Here is a 21,259-nt window from a genome sequence, read left to right on the forward strand (position 1 = left end):
AGGAGGGTCGGAAGCCAGTGTCAGACAGAGACTTTACAGTCAAGGAGTCAAGGAGGCCATTTACATGAAAGGGGAATGACCATCTCTCATCGAGGAGGGGCCTAAGGGTACATCTGTCACCATCTTACATGCTGTGATTGCAGCCATTCCCCAACTCTCTGTGAATGGGACTCATGGCCATTGATCAGTGGGCTTTGATCAGTGGTTGTTGATCAATGGTCATTTGAATTTGCATATTATGATCAACAAACTGAACTCCCAGCCCATTGTTCCTTCAGTGATGTTGGTTTCAGTCATTATGCAAATGTTCTGTTGATAAGGTTAGGAAACCTGCAGTCAGCTGAGACTGAAGAAGTCACTCGGAATAGTACATATTTGTATTACAAGCTGACCTTCAGCCTGAATTGCAGTTCGATACCGATTTTACTCTTTACTCTTCGGTCTGTTAGTGGCTGCCTTCTGTCTGTGCTGGTGCCCCATCTATACTTTGTTCATTGTTTTATGTTGTTCCTCCGTATTATCGTGAAGCACTTGGGTTTTTAAATGAGCAAAATAAATAAAACTCTATTGTATTGTACTTGGATGAGTGATGAAACATTTCTCCCACTGAAAACACTATGTCCAGATGAACAGAATCAACTTTTTCCCAGACTCTGATCACACTAACAGAACTATAGAGCAGCAGATTTCAGCTGCACACAGCTGATGTTAGGCAGGACAACTTTACACACTGACTTTAATGGAGAGACCGGAAATACAAACACACACAGTTTGTTGTGTGAAGAAATCAAACATGAGCTGAACAAACAGTAAAGTTCCTAAAGACAAATTGTTATGGTGATGAGTCTGCATACCGGCAGGAAGTTGAGCGGCTGGTACTCAGTCAGCACAATCTGGAGCTGAACACTCTTAAAACTGTAGAGATGACAGTGGACTTCAGGAGACATCCCTCAACTCTGCTCCCCCTCACCATATCAGACAGCCCTGTGTCAACTGTGAAGATCTTCAAGTTCCTGGGTACAACCATGTCCCAGGACCTGAAGTGGGAGACCAACATCAACTCCATCCTCAAAAAGACCCAGCAGAGGATGTACTTCCTGAGACAACTGGGGAAGTATAGTCTTCCACAGGAGCTGCTGATCCAGTTCTACACTGCGGTCATTGAGTCTGTCCTGTGCTCCTCCATCACAGTCTGGTATGGAGCAGCCACTAAACAGGACAGGAGCAGACTGCAGCGGACTGTACGGGCAGCAGAAAGGATCATCAGCGCCCCCCTGCCCTCCATCCAGGATCTGTACCTCTCAAGAACCAGGAAACGGGCAGGGAAAATCATCACAGACCCCTCACACCCTGCACACAGACTTTTTGATCTGCTGCCCTCTGGCAGACGGTACAGAAGCCTGCAGACCAGGACCACCCGACACAGGAACAGTTTCTTTCCCCTCACCATCTCCCTTCTTAACAGTTGACCTGTCACACTGCTCCCACTGCCAGACTGCAGCTGCACCTTATGTACATTCTGTAGTATTCATTCCACCTCATTCATTTCTGTATTTCATGTATATAAGTTTAGATTCGTTATTTTATAGACACGTGTGTGTGTGTGTGTGTGTGTGTGTGTGTGTGTGTGTGTGTGTGTGTGTGTGTGTGTGTGTGTGATTTACATTGCTGTGCTTGAGAGCAACCATCTACCAGAACCAAATTCCCTGTATGTGTCTGCACATGTACTTGGCCAATAAACACGATTCTGATTAAAGGAGGAAACAAAGCAAATTTACAGTTTCTTCACACACACACACACACACACACACACACACACACACACACACACACACACACACACACACACACACACACACACACACACACACTAACAACAAGTGCCCCTCAACACCTGGACACTAAACACGGACACACAGGTGAGCTGCTTCCTGGAAGGAGGCGGGACTCTACCTGAAGCAGGACAGGTGGGAGGGGCAGTGAAGTTCATTTAACTACACTGGAAAATTTCTCGCCTTTCTTTCCTATTTCATTGCATAGAATTTGCATTTGATTTCTCTGCGTGTGTTTCTGTGTTCAGATGTAACAAACATCAACCAATTGATTAATTTTTTAATTCATAATCAGACTTCCTCCAATGACACCAATTTTATCAAAAGATAAACAAGAAAAAACTTTAATAAAGACAAATCAAATTAGTCCATCATTTTTTAATGGATCCTGATCATTTTACTGTCTTTGTGCTTGTTCTTTACTGTTTATCTAACTGCAGCTTCCTGCATTCCATACTGTGTATATTTGCCTTCAAACTGGTCAGACTGGTCATAGTTCACTGTTGAAATGAAACCTTGTTGTAGCTGCCAGTGTGAACACACTGATCCCTGCTCAGCTCTCACACTCACTGTCTGCTTTCTTTGGACTATGACCGATGCAAATATTGAAAGCCAGGGAGTTTCTCTGTTTACAGTCTAGTCTAGTCTAGATCCTGTTAAACTTCCTATGTTCACCACATCCACAAAGTCATTTATGTATCGGGGATATTTTTCCACTTCCCAAAACACTGGTAATGACAATAAACTTTCTCTATAATAAATATTCTCGTTTGGCTCTCGGCGAAGGCGGTCGCACTTTTTCTCCTCTCCTCTCCCTTATCTTCCCTGCTTAGCCGCTTATGTCCTTGTCTTGTGTTTTTACTTTTCCCTGGAACACTCTCTCACAGTCTGCTCTCTAAAACCTAAAAGAGGAATTATGGATTGGATCAACTGGTCCCTAAATGCAATTGACACCCTTTAACGAGAAGTTTGGGCTCGGGTGAGCCTGAGTGCTGAAGATATCGACCTATTCGGAACCATGGTAACAGCGTTTTGGCTGATCGGAGCTGGCTTGAAATTCATATGAGCTGTTCGCACTAAAGTAAAAAAGCACCATCACTTCATGCGGATACCCCTTTGGCGCCAGCGGCGGTCTCGAGGCTGGAGCCGAACAACAACACCCTGATAACGGCTGTGTTTAGTCTGTTCCTTCCCATTCCCTGCAAGGCCACCTGGGTTGGCTGGAAGACTGTTTACTTAGCCTGGCAGGGCGAAGGACACTGTCTCAGCTGAACTATGGACACACACACACACACTTATATTGATAAGCACACACTCATCCCCCCTCGCTTTCCAAACGCCTTCGATGCTTGTTTCCTGCGGGGGAACACGGCGGGTCAAGGTTCAAGGTTCAAGGTTCAAGGTTCTTTATTTGTCACATGCATAGTTATACAAGTATAACACACAGTGAAATGTGGCCTTACACGCTCCTCGACATGTGCAAAAATTGGGGGGGGGGGGGGGGGGGTGTAGAGGAAGAACATTATATATATATATAGTATATACACTGGGTGAATGTGCAGTAGTAGCAGCAAGCAGGTGAATTCTGTACATTAATATGAATAGACATCTGACTATTTTACAGGATAGACAATATAAACATATTTAAAATTAAAGGAATTGAAATGTACATTGTGCCTTGGTTTAGTGTCTGGAAGAGTCCTGTCTCAGTCAGTTATAGATGATGTGAGAGGGCGGGTGTGTGTGTTTAGGGCACGGATGGCTTGGGGATAGAAGCTCCTCTTGAGTCTCTCTGTCCTTGCCCGGAAGATGCGGAACCTTCTACCAGATTGCAGAAGTTGGAACAGTTTGTTGCCAGGATGGGACGGGTCCTTCAGTATCTGCGCTGCTCTAGTCCGGCATCTCCTGGTGTAGGTGTCCTGAAGCGGGGGGAGAGCAATCCTGCAGCAGCGTTCTGCTGTACGGATCACTCTCTGGAGAGCTTTTTGGTCCTTCACACAGCTGTTCCCAAACCACGATGTCATGTTCTGTGTGAGGATGCTCTCCACAGCGCCTGTATAGAAAATCCTGAGGATCTTTGGAGAGACCCTGAACTTCCTCAGTTGTCGTAGGTGATACAGGTGCTGCCTAGCCTTTTTGGTCTGGACCTGAATGTGGGCAGCCCATGTCAGGTCTGAGGAGATGTGGACACCAAGATACTTGAAGGACTGCACCCTCTCCACTGGAGCTCCATTGATGATGATGGGCTTGTAGTCTCTGTGCTGACCCCTTCTGAAGTCCACCACCAGCTCCTTGGTCTTGCTGACGTTCAGCTGGAGGTGGTTGTCCTGGCACCACGATGCCAGATTCTTCACTTCATCCATGTAGGCCGCCTCATCGTTGTTGGAGATGGCACCCAACACCACTGTGTCGTCAGCAAACTTCACAATGGTGTTGGAGCCATGGGTGGCCACACAGTCTGAAGTGTAGAGGGAGTAGAGCAGTGGCGAGAGGACACATCCCTGAGGTGCTCCTGTGTTGATGGTGATGCTGTTGGAGAAGCACCTGCCCACCCTCACCACCTGAGTTCTGCCAGTGAGGAAGTCCAACACCCATGCACACAGACGGCTGTTAAGTCCCAGATCCCTCAGCTTTGTGAACAGTCTGCAGGGCACTATTGTGTTAAACACTGAACTGTAATCAACAAACAGCATTCGCACATAGTTACCCTGTTTCTTGTCGACGTGGCTGAGAGTGGTGTGTAGGACGTGGGCGATGGCATCCTCTGTGGATCTGTTGGATCTGGAACTGCAGCGGATCTGTGGTGTCTGGGATGGAGGAGGAGATGATGTTCTTCAGCAGCCTCTCAAACACCTTCATTACTACCGAGGTCAGTGCAACTGGCCGGTAATCGTTCAGGGATGAGGGTTTGCTGTTCTTGGGCACAGGGATGATGGTGGATCTTTTGAAGCATGTGGGGACCACAGACTTCGCCAGGGACTCGTTGAAGATGTAAGTGAACACACCTGCTAGCTGGTCAGCACAGCAGCGCAGCAGACGGCCGGTGATGCCGTCTGGCCCCGCCGCTTTCCTTGTGTTCACTCTCCTCAGTGCCGCTCGGACGTCATGCTCCGCGATGCTGGTCACTGGTCTCTCGCTGATGACGTCACTGTCCTCGGTAGTCAGGCGGTAGATAGCATTAGCCGCCTGGCTAACCTCGAAACGGGCGTAGAACCGATTCAGCTCGTTGGTGAATGCAGAGTCGGCGTTGATCGGCGCAGTGTCCCTGGCTTTGTAGTCCGTAATGGTGCGTAGTCCGTGCCACATACTCCGTGTGTCGCCCTGGTGGAAGCGGGACTCCACACGTTCCCGGTACCGGCGTTTGGCATCTCTCACCGCGCGCCGCACGCCGTATGAGGCCGCTTTGTAGGCGCTCATATCGCCAGTGGCGAGACCCGCGTTGTAGGAGGCGGTCCTGGCGTTTACTGCAGTGCGGATCGATCTGTCCATCCACGGTTTCTGGTTTGGGAATGTGGTGACTCTCGCAGTGGGGATAATCTCCTCCGCTAGCATATTGACGAAGCATACTGCTACTTCCGTAAACTCGTTGATGTCGACTGCGCATGCTCTGAACATGTCCCAGTCGACGTCGTTGAGTGCGTCCTGAGTGCGTTGAGTGGGTCTGAGCCCGCGCTGGAATGGTAGCGCTGTGCAGGGCGGCTGCTGTGTTCGCTTCGCATTACTCCTCCCCCCCACCCAATCCTGTGGCTTGTCATGTCTTTCAAAGTTGTGCTGTGGACATTATGTGCTTTTTGTGCAGAGGAGTTTCTTTGTTTCCTGTTCTCATGCTGTCCAACCATGGAAGCACAGCATGAGTAGAGGTCTCTTTTTTCCTCTTGTACTTTCCCATTGTAGTGTATATTTCAGTGTTTTTCTGTAACGCTACCGATCTGCGACTTGTATCCCCATGTAATGTCTGTGTTGTGTGTGTAAGGTCGGGGGGGGGGTCCCATTTCACTGCAGGGCAACCTGCATGTGGCGAATAAGGCTTTGATTGATTGATTGAACGGTCAAACAAAACTAAGTTTCAACCCATTAAGTTCATCCAGGGGGTGTTTCATAATCTTCTCATCTTCTTCAACAGAAAATTATTCCTATGAGTGACACCAGTCCAGAAACCATGCAACGGCAAATTATTTGATAATCTGCTGTTTCATTCAATTCAGTTCAGTTTTATTTCGATGGCATGAAATCACATCAACATTTGTGTCGAGGAGATCCTACAATAATAAGATGACCCCTTATTAGCAAGTATTTGGGCGACAGGGGGAGGGAAGAAATTCATTTCTAACAGGAAGAAACCTCCAGCTTAGTTGTGCTTCCGCTGTGGCGTTCAGGTTTATTTGTGTCAACTGTGTTCCCCAGGTGTTCTCATTTCCCTCATTACCCTCCACCCTTTATTTAGTGTCAGGTCGTCTGTTTATCTTGCCACATATCTGGATTTCTCATATCTTCCCGCTCCTGCTCAGGTTCATGTATTTGTCATAGTTTGCATGTTTAGCTCTAGCTTTTCCCAGTTTAGTTTAGCTGTTGGTCTTTTCCTTAGTTTGACATCCTTAGTTTGACGTCTGGCCTGGCCCCCACCAAGGTGTGGGGCCACCTTATCATAAGGTGGGGCCAGGTTTCACAATGAACTCACCCGAAACTCTGGCTGATTGGGACCCACACCCAGTTTCACACCTTGGCTCAGGCGATTAGAGGATCATCAGGGGGTCCTTTTGTCCCTCTGTGGGGGGAAACTCCCACTAGGTTAATATCTGGGACTCCCCACCATTTGACCTTAGAACTGAAGAAGCTTCTCGAATGAGAGGTGAAACGTCTTCAAGTAACTAAAAGAAGTCCAGACGCTTTTCTTTGTAAGCTCCTTTGACATATAGGCAATCCAGACTTCTTACTCTGTTTGGAACAAACCTTTTTATACTACAAATATTCACATGAGTTTCTGTTTCCAGTCTACAGATCCAGCCACACTTTCTGTCTTCACTTGTACATGAAGAAGGATGAGCAGAAAGCAGGTGTGCTGATGGAGGACGGGTCAGGTGATTGGAAACAGTGGGAACACACTGAGGCCACCTACAGGGCAGATGGGGAACAGCAGGGCTCTGAAATCAAATGCAATCACTGAATGTTTCTTCAAAGCTCATTTCAACCTGTTGAAGTCATGAATGAAGTGCAGACTGAGAGTGGATCACATGATGTCTAAGGTGTGTCATGTGACATGTTCAGTATTGTCACACATGTGTAGATTGTCCCTGATATCATAACTGCTCAAACACTGATGATTATATTTGAAGAATTATTCCTGATGGCAGCAAAGTTTGAATGGAGCTCTCTGTCTGTGCTGATTTGTCGCCCTCTGGAGGTCAAAGCACAAACTGCATGATGTCACTGTAACCACCACAGTGACAGGAAGTGTTTTTAAATGATGAAACATGTCAGTGATGCTGATAGTGTGTTCATCACAGACGCTCAGGAATCAAAGTGAAAGCAGAGAAACTGGAATGAATCAGGTGTTGTAGAAGATGGAGAAACAGGTTGGAGAGAGGATGCTGCTCCTTCTTTGAGATCAAACATGTCATGTTGTTCACGTGCTGTCAGCGTGATGCAAAGAAACCATGGAAACAAAGTGTGAGTGAAATCAGTCCAAAGTAACAGAGTGAAGAGCAGCAGATGAAGCACAGAGGACACAAAAGGAAGGAAAGAAGGAGACAAGGTCCATCTGTGTCCTTTCAAACAAGCATCAACGTCCAGGACTGAAACATGAGTCCACATATTTATACACATATTTATTTAATGAGAATAAAACCAGAATATTTATAACACATCAGCAATAATCAGGCCTGGGATCCTCCTGGTTAGAAACAGGGTCCAGGACTGGGATCCTCAGGTGGATCCTGCAGGGTCTGGTTCAGGAAAAGAAGTCAGAGGTAAAGTCCACAAACAGCATTCTCACGTACGTGTTTCCTACTGTCCAGATGTGTGAGGGTTGTGTGAAGAGCTGTAATTATGGCGTCCTCTGTCCACCTGTTGGCCTTCTACAGACTGTAGCAGGTTGAAGTTGGTGGTGAAAACCTCTGCTAGTTGGTCTGCACATGCTTTAAGCTCTCCACCGGCTGCACCGTCAGCACCAGCTGCTTTCCTCGCATAGACTCAGTGTGGCTCTGACCTGATGCTGCTCCAGCTGGATGGGGGCGTCGTCCCTCTCTGTAACGGCAGGATAGGTGTTGGTGTCACTGTTTTGTTGGTCATGAAGAACTGCTTTATGGTGTCAGGTGAGGTGATGTGCGGGGAGTTTGTTTGTGTGCGATTGTCCTGCGATTGTGTGCCACATGTTTCTGGAGTGGTTTGTGTTAAAGTGTTCCTCGATGCGCTGTTTGAATCTGCGTTTGGATTCTTTGATGCCTTTAGATTAGACGCCTCTTTGTAGGTTTGTTGGTCTCCTGATCTGAAGGCGCTGCTCTCAGTAGAGCTTGCACCTCACTGTTGAGCCATGGCTTCTGCTTTGGGAACACTTTCACAGTCTTTGTTGTTGCTACACTCTCAGTGCAGATGTATGAGGGTACAGATGTGTGGCCCTCCAAGTCTCCATCTCATTTATTTCCCTTTCCTTGTACAACTGTTAGTTCATGCTGGTTTAAATGAGTCCTAAACTTCATTGTATGTGACATTAAACATCTTAAATGTAACTTTCTGTAGCAAAGAAAGCTGCAGGAGCCCAGGTTTCATCTTCACACACATCAGGAGCAGCTGCTCCATCACAAACACCACAGAAGAAGAACAACACTGGATCAGATTTAATGTAACCGGCTGTTTTTATCTGGATTTATCTGACAGGGACAGAGTTCATGTTCATGGACATCAGGATAAAAACAGAAGATGGAAACCTGCAGATTTGAGCTGCTCATGTGTCGTCCCTGGGCAGGTCACATGACTCCATCCAACACACAAAGACACACAGACACACAAGAAAAGCCAGAGAAACAAAGACAAATCAAAACAATCCATCATACTGAGTCAAAGTGATCACAGGTCTGCTTTGTTGGAGCCTTCAAATCTGTTCCTTTATTACTACCACTGAAGGCCACGCCCCTCTGGTCATGTGATCATGTGGTTTGTAGGAATGCTCCTCTTCCTCAGAGGATCCACCTGTGCTTCCTCTCCTCCACCTGTTACAGTGAGGGAACGTCCTCCATGATGGAGGAGCTGCTGGAAAGTGCTGAGAGTTTCCTCCAGAGTGAGACCTCTGACACAGTTCAGAGGATCTACGGCAGCAGAGACCATGAGACTAAAAGTCTCAAACACACAACAACAACATCACACTGACTCCAGTCTGACATCACCGATCAATAATCAAACAGATCAAACTGATTGATCAGCCATCACAACCACGACCACAACAACTGTGAAAATAGTTGGATGGACGTTGCTGCTCAGTCACAGCTGCCTGGTCAATGTTTTTCATTAGCAATTTAGCAAAGTTGATGATGGTGATGAGTGTCTGTGTGAGTGAAAGAGACAGATTTTGTGTTATAACCAGAGATGGGCAGTAACGCGTTACTGTAATCCGATTACTTTTTTCAAGTAACGAGTAAAGTAAGGGATTACTATCGCAAAAACGGTAATTAGATTACCGTTACTTTCCCGTAGGAACGCTGCGTTACTGCGTTACTAAAACCGTGATTTTTTGCGAGAATGTCTCATGACGTAAGCGAGTGCGACGTTCGTGACAACAGCTGTGTGCAGATCAACAGTGGATCATATATCGAGTGCAGGAGAGAGTATGAGCGTGCAGCGTTTAAAGCGTGGAAGCACTGACCTTACTTTGAGTTTGATTCCATAAAAAGTGACAAAAACATTAGTGTCCATCGTGCGTGGGAAGAAAACTTCTTTTTACAGCGAAAAAACCCCTAAACTTCCAAACAAGCACCGAGTAGCTACGACGTAATGGGAAACTCACAGAGAAACTCGCGGATTCTTCCACTGACCACTGCAGCACACCTGCACCAGGGTAAACCTCCGCCTACCCCACTCCTGCTTTACAGGTGAAAATAGAGCAACAGGACCGCTGAGTCTTTGACTTTATTTATGTTCTGCTGTGTTTTACTTGCATCTATTTGAAAGACTGAGTGTAAACACAAAAAATATTTTATTTTATGTGCTGGAATGTGCAGAAAATAGGTTTAAATGTTAAACTAATTTATTCAAGTCAGAGAATGTTGCAGATAATTACATTTTTGCTTGATGCATAAAGTTAAAAGATTAAAACTAATAAAACAAGTTAAAAAGAGACTTTTCCATTTGATTACATTTTGTATGATGATGATGCAGAAAAAGTAGAATTGGGCTGAAAGTTTAGTTACTGATTACTTTTTTAAAGTAACTTGACCAACACTGGTTATAACCTTCATGTTATGGACACACAGTGTGAGCACTCAGGTCGCATCAGAGCATCGGGCCGTATAGTGTGAGAACCTGCATCGTGACCTACAAACTTCTAACCTATGAACTTCTAACGAGATTCAGTCGTACAGTTTGAGACAGCTCAGACCTGCTCTGCACAATAACAATGTTTTATTTATGTAGTGATATTTGTTATATGCTGTTACATAAGTACAGGTATCTTTGTGAAATACAGGTATATTAATAAAGAAAAAGCAATAACTGAAAGGGGTTTTTTTATAAATGAGAATTTATATTTTTTAATAACTGGATAAAATATGAAAGTATACTTGATATTCCCTCGTGTCCACAACAACAACCACATGGTGTACATCTGAACATGTAGCATAAAGCAGTATCAGGGAAAAAAAGCAATCTACACAGCTGCCTGATGCTTCTTTACATGTTTCACTTATACCAGAGGGAGGGTCTCCCAATGTTTTTGCTAGCTGATGTTGTTTGACCAAGTTTGTACCTCTGTGATTCTTTGGTTCCTCCATCCTCTCTCCTCATCTCCTCCAGTTTCTGGACCTTCTCTGTGTCTCCTTCCTCCTTCATCTTCTCAATCAGGAAGTCCAAGTGCACAACAGTGGATGCTGAATCAGCTTTCAGAGCGATTTCCTCCAGTCTGACAGCATGCTGGTAGGAGTCACTTAGCCACTTTTCCTTTTCTGCTGTCAGCACTTTCATTTCCTTTTCAAGATTTTCCAAAAGACTCAATATTTTCTCAATTTCCATTTTACTTCTGTGATTTGTCTGCTTCAGAGCTTCTCGGATCTGTCTGATTTCTGTCTGTTTCAGTTCAGCCAGCTCGATTCTGTCTTCCAGGTTTTGGATGCAGGCTTTCAGTCTTATTCGTTCATTTAACACTTCGGCTGTTTTCACCAGTTTCTGAGGATTCGATTTTCCCAACAAATCTGTCAAATGATCCATGTTTGTCTGTGTAAGTTCCCATGAATTTCTAAAAATTGTGTTTTCCTCCATTCGCTCTTCAAGCTGGCAGTTATTAAACAGGAAGTGAACAGGCTGACTGTCCTCATTTTTGGCACATTTAATGTTTGCAGCTTCAAGAGCTTGAAGAGGGTTTTCAGGTCTGCTTCCATCTGAGTGTGTGATCAGAGCTACAATGTTTTTCTCCACATCTTTTCCAAACAGAGACATCACTGAATCAAAGACGTACCTCAATGGCTCACTCAGTCGATTCACACTCGCCTTCATCACCAGACCCACTGCATGAACTTCATGGACTCCATCGTCTGATTGAAACAGGTCCAATAATCTGTAACTGATGGTGTCATCATGTTCGATCCCTCTGGTGTCTCCATATCCAGGAGTATTGATGATGGTCAGAGAGTAGGGAAGAGTTTCATCTTCAAAACCAAAGATCTCGTACACGATCACATCTGATGTCTGACTTCTTCTCTCCTCCTCTGCGATCATAAACCAGACTTCATCCTCCCACTTCACTCCCATGGTGTAGTTGAGCAGAGCGTTGATCAGAGTAGATTTTCCTGCTCCTGTTTCTCCCACCAGTAAGATGGTTCTGTTTGGCTTGTTTGGACGTTTTTCTCCAACAGTCATTCTTGTCAGAGTTCCAGTCTTCTGTTTCTTTGCTCTCAGCTGGTAGACAGCAGGAGGTCCTGACCTGATGAGAAAACTGTCTGAGACGATGTCTTCATGTGGTGATGAGATCAAACTGATCCTGCACAGAAAAGCATAGAATGTCTTCAGTACACATGCAAACATTATGAACAGGTTCCTATTGTTTAACATTGAAAACTGAGCTGAGGCTTTTCTGCTCAGAATCTAAGGTCACATAAAATTAAACCTTTTTTTATTTTGTCCAAATAGATTCTTTTTTTTTGTCTGCTCTACCAAAGCATTAGTGGTCACACTGCTACTTTTTAATTATACTTTTATTTTCCCTCAACCTTTGATTGGGTTGGCATGACATCATCTGGGTGAGCCACAGCTGTTGCTGCCCTGGATTCATACAGTTTTAATTTCATTTTTAGTTTTTATTGTAAGTATTAGAATATTGGGGTGATTTTCTATGCAGATTTAAACATCTGGCATCAAAGTAGAGAAAGTGAAACTTTATATTTATTTATTTTATTTTTATTTACCGTATTTTCTATACTATAAGGAGCAGTTAAAATCCTTTAATTTCTCAAAAATCATCAGTGCGCCTTATGTATGAATTCTGGTTGTGTTTACTGACCTTGAACCAATTTTATGTGGTACATGGCCCTCAAAAATCTGTCAAAAAGTGTTTAAGTACGACTTTGGTAAGGTACAAAGCTGCACTGCTTGATGGATTGTTGGAGCGTTACGGATACCGTTGTCAGGAGCGTCGCGGAGTAATCTGGGTCCTAAACTCCGTCTCTTCAGGTCCGAAAGTCAAACAAACACTGCAGCATCACTGAGAGTTAAAACTGTCTAAATTCTTTCATCTTTAATAAAATGATCAGCGTTGCTGCTTTACCAGGTGTAACAAATAAGTTTAACATCCAGGCATCCACGAAAACAGAATTTATTAAAGCTAACTGAGTTAGAAGCTAGCAAGAAGTTAGCTCACTAGTTTCCACCTAAACATGATATACGATGTTCTCACTGAGAGATTTCTGAAAACATTAAAACATAAAGCTCTGCTATTGTGACAGGTTGAAAGACTACTGAAAGTAAAAGGGTTATACAGTTAATACTAATTCATCTTAGTTGATATAAGGATAAAAATAATGTAAATACAGTAAAGAAATTGTTGACAAGTTTTTTCATGTTACACCAATGGTTCTCATTTTATTCAAGAGAGATGCCATCTGCACATCACTGATCGGCTAGTAAGCCTTTTCTGGGATTGATTGGTAGTGTCTCCATTCTGACAAGGGGGCTTTCGTGCGCTTTCCTCATTGCAATAAACAACTGCATGAGTGAAGCAAGTCTAAATGATCAAAAATCTCGTGATTCTTTTCCCCTTGTTTTCAGGTAAAAGTGTTTAAAAGTTGATAAATTTACAATCTGTACATTGTTAATATATTTAATAGGTAGCCCTTCTATGTCTTGTAAGCTTTAGAAGCATTATATTACAGTTGTTTTGTGCACATAGATACAAAACAACCTCAGTTGTTTGAGCCCCAGTGTTATACTGTATAATGTCCAATAAGCTAACGGCAGGAGAGGTAGAGTATCACTTCCTGTTCCTGTTCCAACACACAGTAGCTTATCTGCAGAGCAGTTTAACTAAAAACTTTTATATAAGTCTGTGAAGGTTCTCAGTCATCCAGGTCATCGTAGTCAAAGGAGTTTGCAAAGAAAAGCGTCTGGACTTCTTTAAGTTACTTGAAGACATTTCCTCTCTCATCTGAGAAGCTTCTTCAGTTCTAAGGGTCAATGGTGAAGAGTCCCAGATTTAGAGAGTCCCAGTCCCTCCTGCACTTTCCTGCTCATTGTGTCAGATGTTTAGTTACTCCTCAGCCTCCTTTAGCAGTAATGATATCTGTAACAAATGTAGCATATTTGCAGCTCTGGAGGCCAGGATTACAGATATGGAGACTCGGCTTCGCACCCTTCATTCACCCGTAGCTAGCCAGGCCACTGTAGCTGGTGCAGCCGAAGATAGCGTAGGCCCCGCTAGCTGTTCCCAAGCAGCTGGGGAAAGAGGGCGGCTGGGTGACGGTGAGGAGGAAGCATAGTCCTAAACAGAAGCCCCAGGTACACCACCAACCCGTTCATGTGTCTAACCGTTTTTCCCCACTCGGCGACACACCCGCCGGGGGTCAAACTCTGGTAATTGGTGATTCTGTTCTCAGACATGTGACGCTAGAGACACCAGCAACCATAGTCAATTGTCTTCCAGGGGCCAGAGCAGGTGACATTGAATGAAATTTAAAACTGCTGGCTAAGGGTAAACGTAAATTCAGTAAAATTATAATTCACGTCGGCAGTAATGACACCCGGTTACGTCAATTGGAGGTCACTAAAATCAATATTGAATCGGTGTGTAACCCAATCAGACCCAATCAGGAGTGACATGTTTAGCCGCATGTTCTCCTTAAATTGCTGGCTGTCTGAGTGGTGTCCCAGAAACGATGTGGGCTTCTTGTTAGGAGAGACGGCATCCATCCCACTTTGGATGGAGCAGCTCTCATTTCTAGAAATATCGACAGACTTATTAACCCCCCGAAAAAAAAAATGACTATGGAGAGTTGGGACCAGGAAGCAGAGTTGCAGTCTTACGGTGCATTCACACCAAACGCAATAGACGCGACCAACGCGAATTGGTCATACTTCAAAATGTCCTGTTACCTTATTTAGAGCCCCGCATTTTCCGACCGAGAGAAACCATACCATTGTTTTCGGCCGTGATGCACTGAGATCGGTGAGCACATGTTGTATGTCTAGTTAGTTCACGTCTGTTTCACATTTTATCGTTGAGAAACTGAATTAATGTCAATTGTTTGATTAATAATTGTCGCATATGCACTGACTTTACTTGGTTTAATGCATAGTTTGTGTAAGAGAGATGTTTTATTTTTGCAAATTTGAGTGTTTTAATTGCAAATTGATGTTGAATGTGATTTCAACAAAATCCTAAGTTGTGAATTATACCTAGAACAGCATACCGTACTTTCTGGACTATAAGCCGCTACTTTTTTCCTAGGTTTTGAGCCATGAGGCTTATACAAAGGTGCGGCTATTCTGTGGATTTTTCTTCCACCACTAGGGGGACTCTAACCAGAATTAGAATAAAAAACAAGATAGATGAAAAATCAATGCAAAGAAGAATACACTACTTTTTCTTTAGCAGACAGAACACGCACAACAAATTACCAACTGGTAATTATTTTCAATACCTTGCCCCTTCATCATGGAAACCACACGAAGAAGTTCGTATGATGCAAGTTTTAAGTTGAAGGCCATCGATCTTGCTATCCAGGAGGGAAACCGCGCTGCTGCACGCAAGCTTAGCGTCAATGAGTCTATGGTGAGATGTTGGAGGCGACAGCGGGAAGAGCTCATGCAATGCCAAAAGTCGAGAAAAGCTTTCAGAGGACATAAAAGCAGGTGGCCTGAACTTGAAAATGTCCTGGAGGAATGGGTGAACACACAGAGAGCAGGTGGCCGAGGTGTATCCACTGTACAGATCCGACTGAAAGCCAAAACAATCGCCCGCGAAGTGAATATTAAAGATTTCAAAGGTGGGCCGTCATGGTGTTTCAGATTTATGAAACGTAAAAACCTGTCCATCGGACCACTCTCTGTCAGCAACTCCCCCCTGACTATCAGGAAAAAGTTGAAAACTTCCACAAATTCGTTGAAAAAAAGATACAAGAAAACTCCATCGGACCAGACGACATAATCAATATGGATGAAGTACCTTTAACATTTGATCTGCCTCTGACCAGGACCGTTAACAAGACAGGTGCATCATCCATGTTGTTGAAAACAACAGGCCATGAGAGGACGCACTTCACCTGCGTTCTGGCATCCACGGCATCCGGACAAAAACTTCCACCAATGGTGATTTTTAAGCGCATAACTATGCCGAAAGAACAACTCCCGAAAAGCATAGTGGTCAAAGTTAACACCAAAGGGTGGATGATAGAAGGTCTAATGAAGGAATGGTTAACGGAGTGCTATGGGAAGCGCCCGGGAGGATTTTTTCACTGGAAAAAAGCACTGCTTGTTTTGGATAGCATGAGGGCCCACATCACAGATTCTGTGAAAGCAGCGATCAAGAAAACAAACTCCATTCCAGCTGTGATTCCTGGAGGTACAACAAAGTTTTTGCAGCCACTGGACATCAGTGTAAATCGGGCATTTAAAGCTGCACTACGGGTTGAGTGGGAGACTTGGATGACAAGCGGTGAAAAGTCATTCACAAAAACTGGCCGCATGCGAAAAGCATCCTTTTCTGATGTCTGTCAGTGGATCCTAACAGCGTGGAGTGCTGTGAAAGAATCCACCATCACCAATGGGTTCCGAAAGGCTGGACTGCTGCGCGAACAGAGCGGCGCACCTTCAGAGCCAACTTCACCGGAGGATGACAGTGACACGGAGAGCGAGACTGATGGAGACAGATGTGATGAAGCGCTTCTGAGCCTGTTCAACTCCGACACTGAAGAAGACGACTTCATGGGTTTCAGCGAAGATGATTAAAGTGACTTGTGGTTTCAAATACAGGAAAAATGGAGGTAAATAAATAGCGGTTATTTTCTCTTGGTTCTGTTTTAATCAGCAAAGTTGCTGCCGTGTTAAAAGGCATTGTTCGGAAAGAATCTGTTCAGGTACATACATGTACATTTGCAGTACAAGATTGTTCTGTACATGCAGTAAATATCTATTTTTTAATCATAGATATCTGCGGCTTATAGCCGGGTGCGGCTTGTATATCTTTTTTTTTTAAAATTTTTAAAAATAGAGCTGATGCGGCTTATATACAGGTGCGCTCTATTGTCCAGAAAGTACGGTAATTAATATTTGAATTGCTCTTCTGACCCTGTCTGTTGACAGGTCAGGGTTTTTTTTGTATGCTGAATTGTTCCTGAGGTGGATTCCTCCGGTGAAATAGATGGCGAGCCTTCCCACCTGGACTTAGAGAGACTGAGATTCGCTTCTTTTCCACTTGATGATCTGCTGCACCTTGCGGTGTGGTAGGACTGTATCACTCACACTTTCACACACAGCTGGTTATACATGAGACCACTGACTGACGTTCTCTCACCCCTATTTTCTTTCAAACCCTGGGAATTTTTTGGACTTTACCCCTTGGACATTTTTTATTTGGATTGTGTAGAACAATTCTCCACATGTGAAAAGAGTGTGAGATTTTCATTTGAATGTACATTGGATTTGTGTAATCTGTTTGTATAAGAGTTAAGGAGTCAGGTTACTAGGGTGCACCCAAGCATTGAAACCCATACATTGAAACCCGAACATTGAAACCCAACACTGAAAACCAAAAGTAACACTTGGCCAAGTCATTGCTTAGTAGTTTATGTGTTTTACTCTTCTTTTAATTTTTGTAAGTTTCCTTTCTACCATTGTAAAGTGTCTGTAAAATCTTGTCTCTGTGTCTCATTTAAACACACCCCTGTGCTCCTATAGTCGAGCCTATTGGCCCATTGATGTATTCTTTTCAACAATTCCCCTTACTGTGTTACATTATTATTTAGCTTTTCCTTCTACCACGTGCCATTAAGCAGTACAGAATGTGAAACATTTATGTTCATTTTGATTGCAATAAACGACTGCATGAGAGAAGCAAGTCAAAATCACTCCCTGTTTTCAGGGGTGTAACACTATCACTTCCAGCATAAATGAAGACAGAAAACTAAACACTTTCTGTGACATTTGTAGGGTTACTGAAGTTAGGCTAGCTGGTACATAAATTTATGTGCTACGTGATCGCTAGCGACACAGCTATGTTAGCATAACATTAGCACAGTGGCGCTGGAGGATGAACGCTAACTTTTTTCCACTCGATAAAGGTTAAGGGGATGCTGTAAACGGACCAAACGTCAGTCAGGAGAACAACTGAGATAATCCATCCACAATACGAGGTTAGTCATTAATATACTGCAACAACATGGGAATAGAGCAGCTGCCAGAGAATTCAACATTAATGGATCAATGGTACAGAAGTGGAGGAAGCGAGAAGAATGAGTTGAGGGAAGTTTGACTTATCGGACCATTTTGTTTTGCTTAATGCACCTTATAATCTGGTGTGCCTTATGGTCCAAAAAATATGGTATTTATATTTTACATTTATGTTTATGATTGGACTCTATATAAAATTATTTTAAATATCTTTCCATTAACTAAAATAGTCCATGACTGAACAATAACCTCCAGCTGTAACCCTCTGTCTTTAGTGAAGGGGCTGGGATAAGAGCAGCACCTCCAAGTCCGAGGCCATGGTTCCCAGCTGGAAAAGTTTGAAGTGCCCATCAAAGTTTGGGGATGAGATGCTGGACTAAAGATTTTTTGCACATCATTGTAGTTTTACCTCAGTATAAGACGTTTTGTGTAATTCTCCATCCTTTAAACCAGATGTCAATTTCTCTATATTGTATTTGTTTTCATGTTCTCACACAAAACACTGATTGATTTCAGTTTCTTTATGATAAAAGACACATTTCCATAGCTAACATTCAAATCCAGCCATGAGAATCAGTTTTTTTTTCCTCCTCTTCATCGATTACAGAAATGTAGTTTATTATGACTGTGTCACGCTGAGCAGAGAAACTGTTTGAACACTAAGAGTGAAATAAACCCAGGATAAACTATCACTGATGTGTTTCAGCAGTGATATTGATCTGTACACTTTTCTCTGATAATTAAACACCTAGTTTATACTTAGTAATTATAAACTCCAGTCACTGTTCTGTGAGTGCTGTCAGTTTGACATACCTCAGAGCTCCTCTAATTCCTTCATCCTCTCTCCTTCTCATCTCCTCCAGTTTCTGGACATTGTCTGTGTCTCCTCTCTCCTTCATCTTCTCAATCAGGAAGTCCAAGTGGACAATAGTGGACGCTGAATCAGCTTTCAGAGCGATCTGCTCCAGTCTGACTACATGCTGGTAGGACTCATCCAGGAACTGGGACTTCTCTGCTGTCAGCAGTTTCATTTCCTTTTCAAGAAAATCAACGTCCTTCTTTTTTGTTCGTGTTTTGTTCTTCTGACCGCTCCTTATCCTGGTCACATATCTCCACTTTTCTTTCACATGCACTGATGCAGGACACTTGTTGGTACATGACGTGCAGAGACCATCTCTAAAGACCTCACAGTGATTTAAGGGCACCGTGCATCCAGGATAGTGACAGTTCTCCTCACAGACTGTACAGCTGACAGCTGCTTTAACCCCCACCCCACACATCTCTGATCTGATAGGTTCTTTATGTTTAAAAACAACACATGGAGTGACCACTTCATTCTTCTGCAGAGCTTCCCGAGTCTGTTTCATCTCTCTCTGTTTCACTTCAGTGAATCTGATTCTTTCTTGCAGGTTTTGGATGCAGGCTGTCAGTCTGATTCTTTCCTTTAACACTTCAGGAGTTGCCTCTGGCTGCAGAGGTGTACTTTCTTTCAGGAAAGCTGTGAACCCTCTCACTCCTCTCTCTGAGCTTTCAAAGTTTAGTTTCAGGTATTTTTCTGCCTCGTCTTCAAGCTGGCAGTTATTAAACAAGAAGTAAACAGACTGATTCTTCTTATTTTTGGCACATTTAATTTTTGCATCTTCAAGAGCTTTAAAAGCATTTTTAGGTTTTCTTCCATCTGAGTGTGTGATCAGAGCTATGATGTTTTGCTCCACATCTTTTCCAAACAGAGACATCACTGAATCAAAGACATACATCAGTCGATCACTCAGTCGATTCTCTGTTGCCTTCATCACCAGACCCACTGCATGAATTTCATGGACTCCATCCAGCAAGTTCAATAATCTGTGACTGAAGATGCCACCGTGTTCGATGTCTCCATATCCAGGAGTATGATGATGGTCAGAGAGTAGGGCAGAGTTTCATCTTCAAACCCAAAGATCTCGTACACCATCACATCTGATGTCTGACTTTTCTTCTCCTCCTCTACAATCGTAAACCAGACTCTATCCTCCCACTTCACTCCCATGGTGTAGTTGACCAGAGCGTTGATCAGAGTAGATTTTCCTGCTCCTGTTTCTCCCACAAGTAAGATGGTTCTGTCTGTCTTGTCTTGTCTTTTTTCTCCAACAGTCATTCTTGTTCCAAACTTCTGTTTCTTTGCTCTCAGCTGGTAGACAGCAGGAGGTCCTGACCTGATCAGATCACTTCTGGAGATGATGTCCTTGTATTTTGAGACGTTACTCGTCCTGCACCAAAGCAGAGTTTCAATCAGAGGGCAGAGTGAATGCAGAAGTCTTTATGAGTACTGCTGTCTGTGATTATCATGTTATCTGTACTGATGCAGCTGCTGTACAGCTCAGACTTTACTTTTACAAACACTATGACGTTTAAATGAGATAAAACCTGAAGACACAAACATGTATGGTGACAAAACTCAACATTTATGTGATCAAAATACAGAAATCAGATGAAGCCAGACGTCTTACTAAGTTTAATAATAATAATGTATATAATTCATGTGAGAAGGAATATAAATGAACAGGTATATCACAGGGAAGCTTCAATAATAAAATTGAATAAAATACGAAAACATGGTTGACCTTCAAATAAACAAACAGATAAAAAAAATAAATCAAAACTCCTCTGCGTCTGTTAGGAATCAATCAATAAATAATCAATTTAAGGTCACAGGAACTGAGTTAGAGATCAGTCATCTTCTACTCTCAAAAAGAAACTGATATTCAAATATGGATTTATTACCCGTAGATTGATTCTGTTCATCTGGACAGAAACGTTTCGTCACTCGTCCAAGTGACTTCTTCAGTCTCAGCTGACTGAAGCTTTCCCCAAATCTTATAAACAGTACATTTGCATAATGACTGAAACCAGCACTGCTGAAGAAACAATGGGCTGGGAGGTCAGTTTATGATTGTCATGACCATTGATTATTGTCCATGAGTACCATTCACAGAAAGTTGGGCAATTACAGCAGGTCTAACTCAGGCAAGCTGAAAGCCTGTGTAAAAATTATTTGAGAGTGACTTTGAGCGTGTGTGTGTGAATGAGACAGCACACAGGAGATCTCTGAATGTGCAACATTTAAAGTGTGTGATTTAGTAAAAAAAGGGGCCTTTATTGAACGTATTGAGTTTTAAAGAGAAAAGTATTTGGATTAAAAGGACTCATGTTAATGTGCTAATGAAATGTGAGCTGAATAACCTTTGCCTTAGAGATGGAGAGGATAATAAGGACGGGTTAAAGGTCAGTAAATCTTATTTAAACACCTGATTGTTTGACTAGATATAAGAGAGAGGGAGGTGCGGGGAGTTGAAAGTTAAAAAGTAAAC

General features: G+C 43.3%; 2 protein-coding genes across 5 annotated transcripts in view; both read right to left on the reverse strand.

Moving 5' to 3' along the window:
- The window catches only part of LOC146634253 (NACHT, LRR and PYD domains-containing protein 3-like), a 675,133-nt gene that overhangs the window by 148,011 nt on the left and 505,863 nt on the right, over positions 1-21,259 (reverse strand). The window lies entirely within an intron of this gene.
- Positions 10,719-20,163, reverse strand: LOC146634258 (uncharacterized). Its single transcript, XM_085375085.1, has 2 exons — positions 18,723-20,163; positions 10,719-12,012 (listed from the first exon to the last, which is right to left on the reverse strand). Exons 1-2 carry the CDS (start codon positions 19,700-19,702, stop codon positions 10,719-10,721), a joined length of 2,274 nt encoding a protein of 757 aa, XP_085231211.1. The 5' UTR covers positions 19,703-20,163.

This window comes from Diplotaxodon limnothrissa, linkage group LG3, assembly GCF_057381915.1.
Source record: "Diplotaxodon limnothrissa isolate DT_005_m linkage group LG3, D_limnothrissa_male_GT1.1, whole genome shotgun sequence".
Taxonomy (NCBI): domain Eukaryota; kingdom Metazoa; phylum Chordata; class Actinopteri; order Cichliformes; family Cichlidae; genus Diplotaxodon; species Diplotaxodon limnothrissa.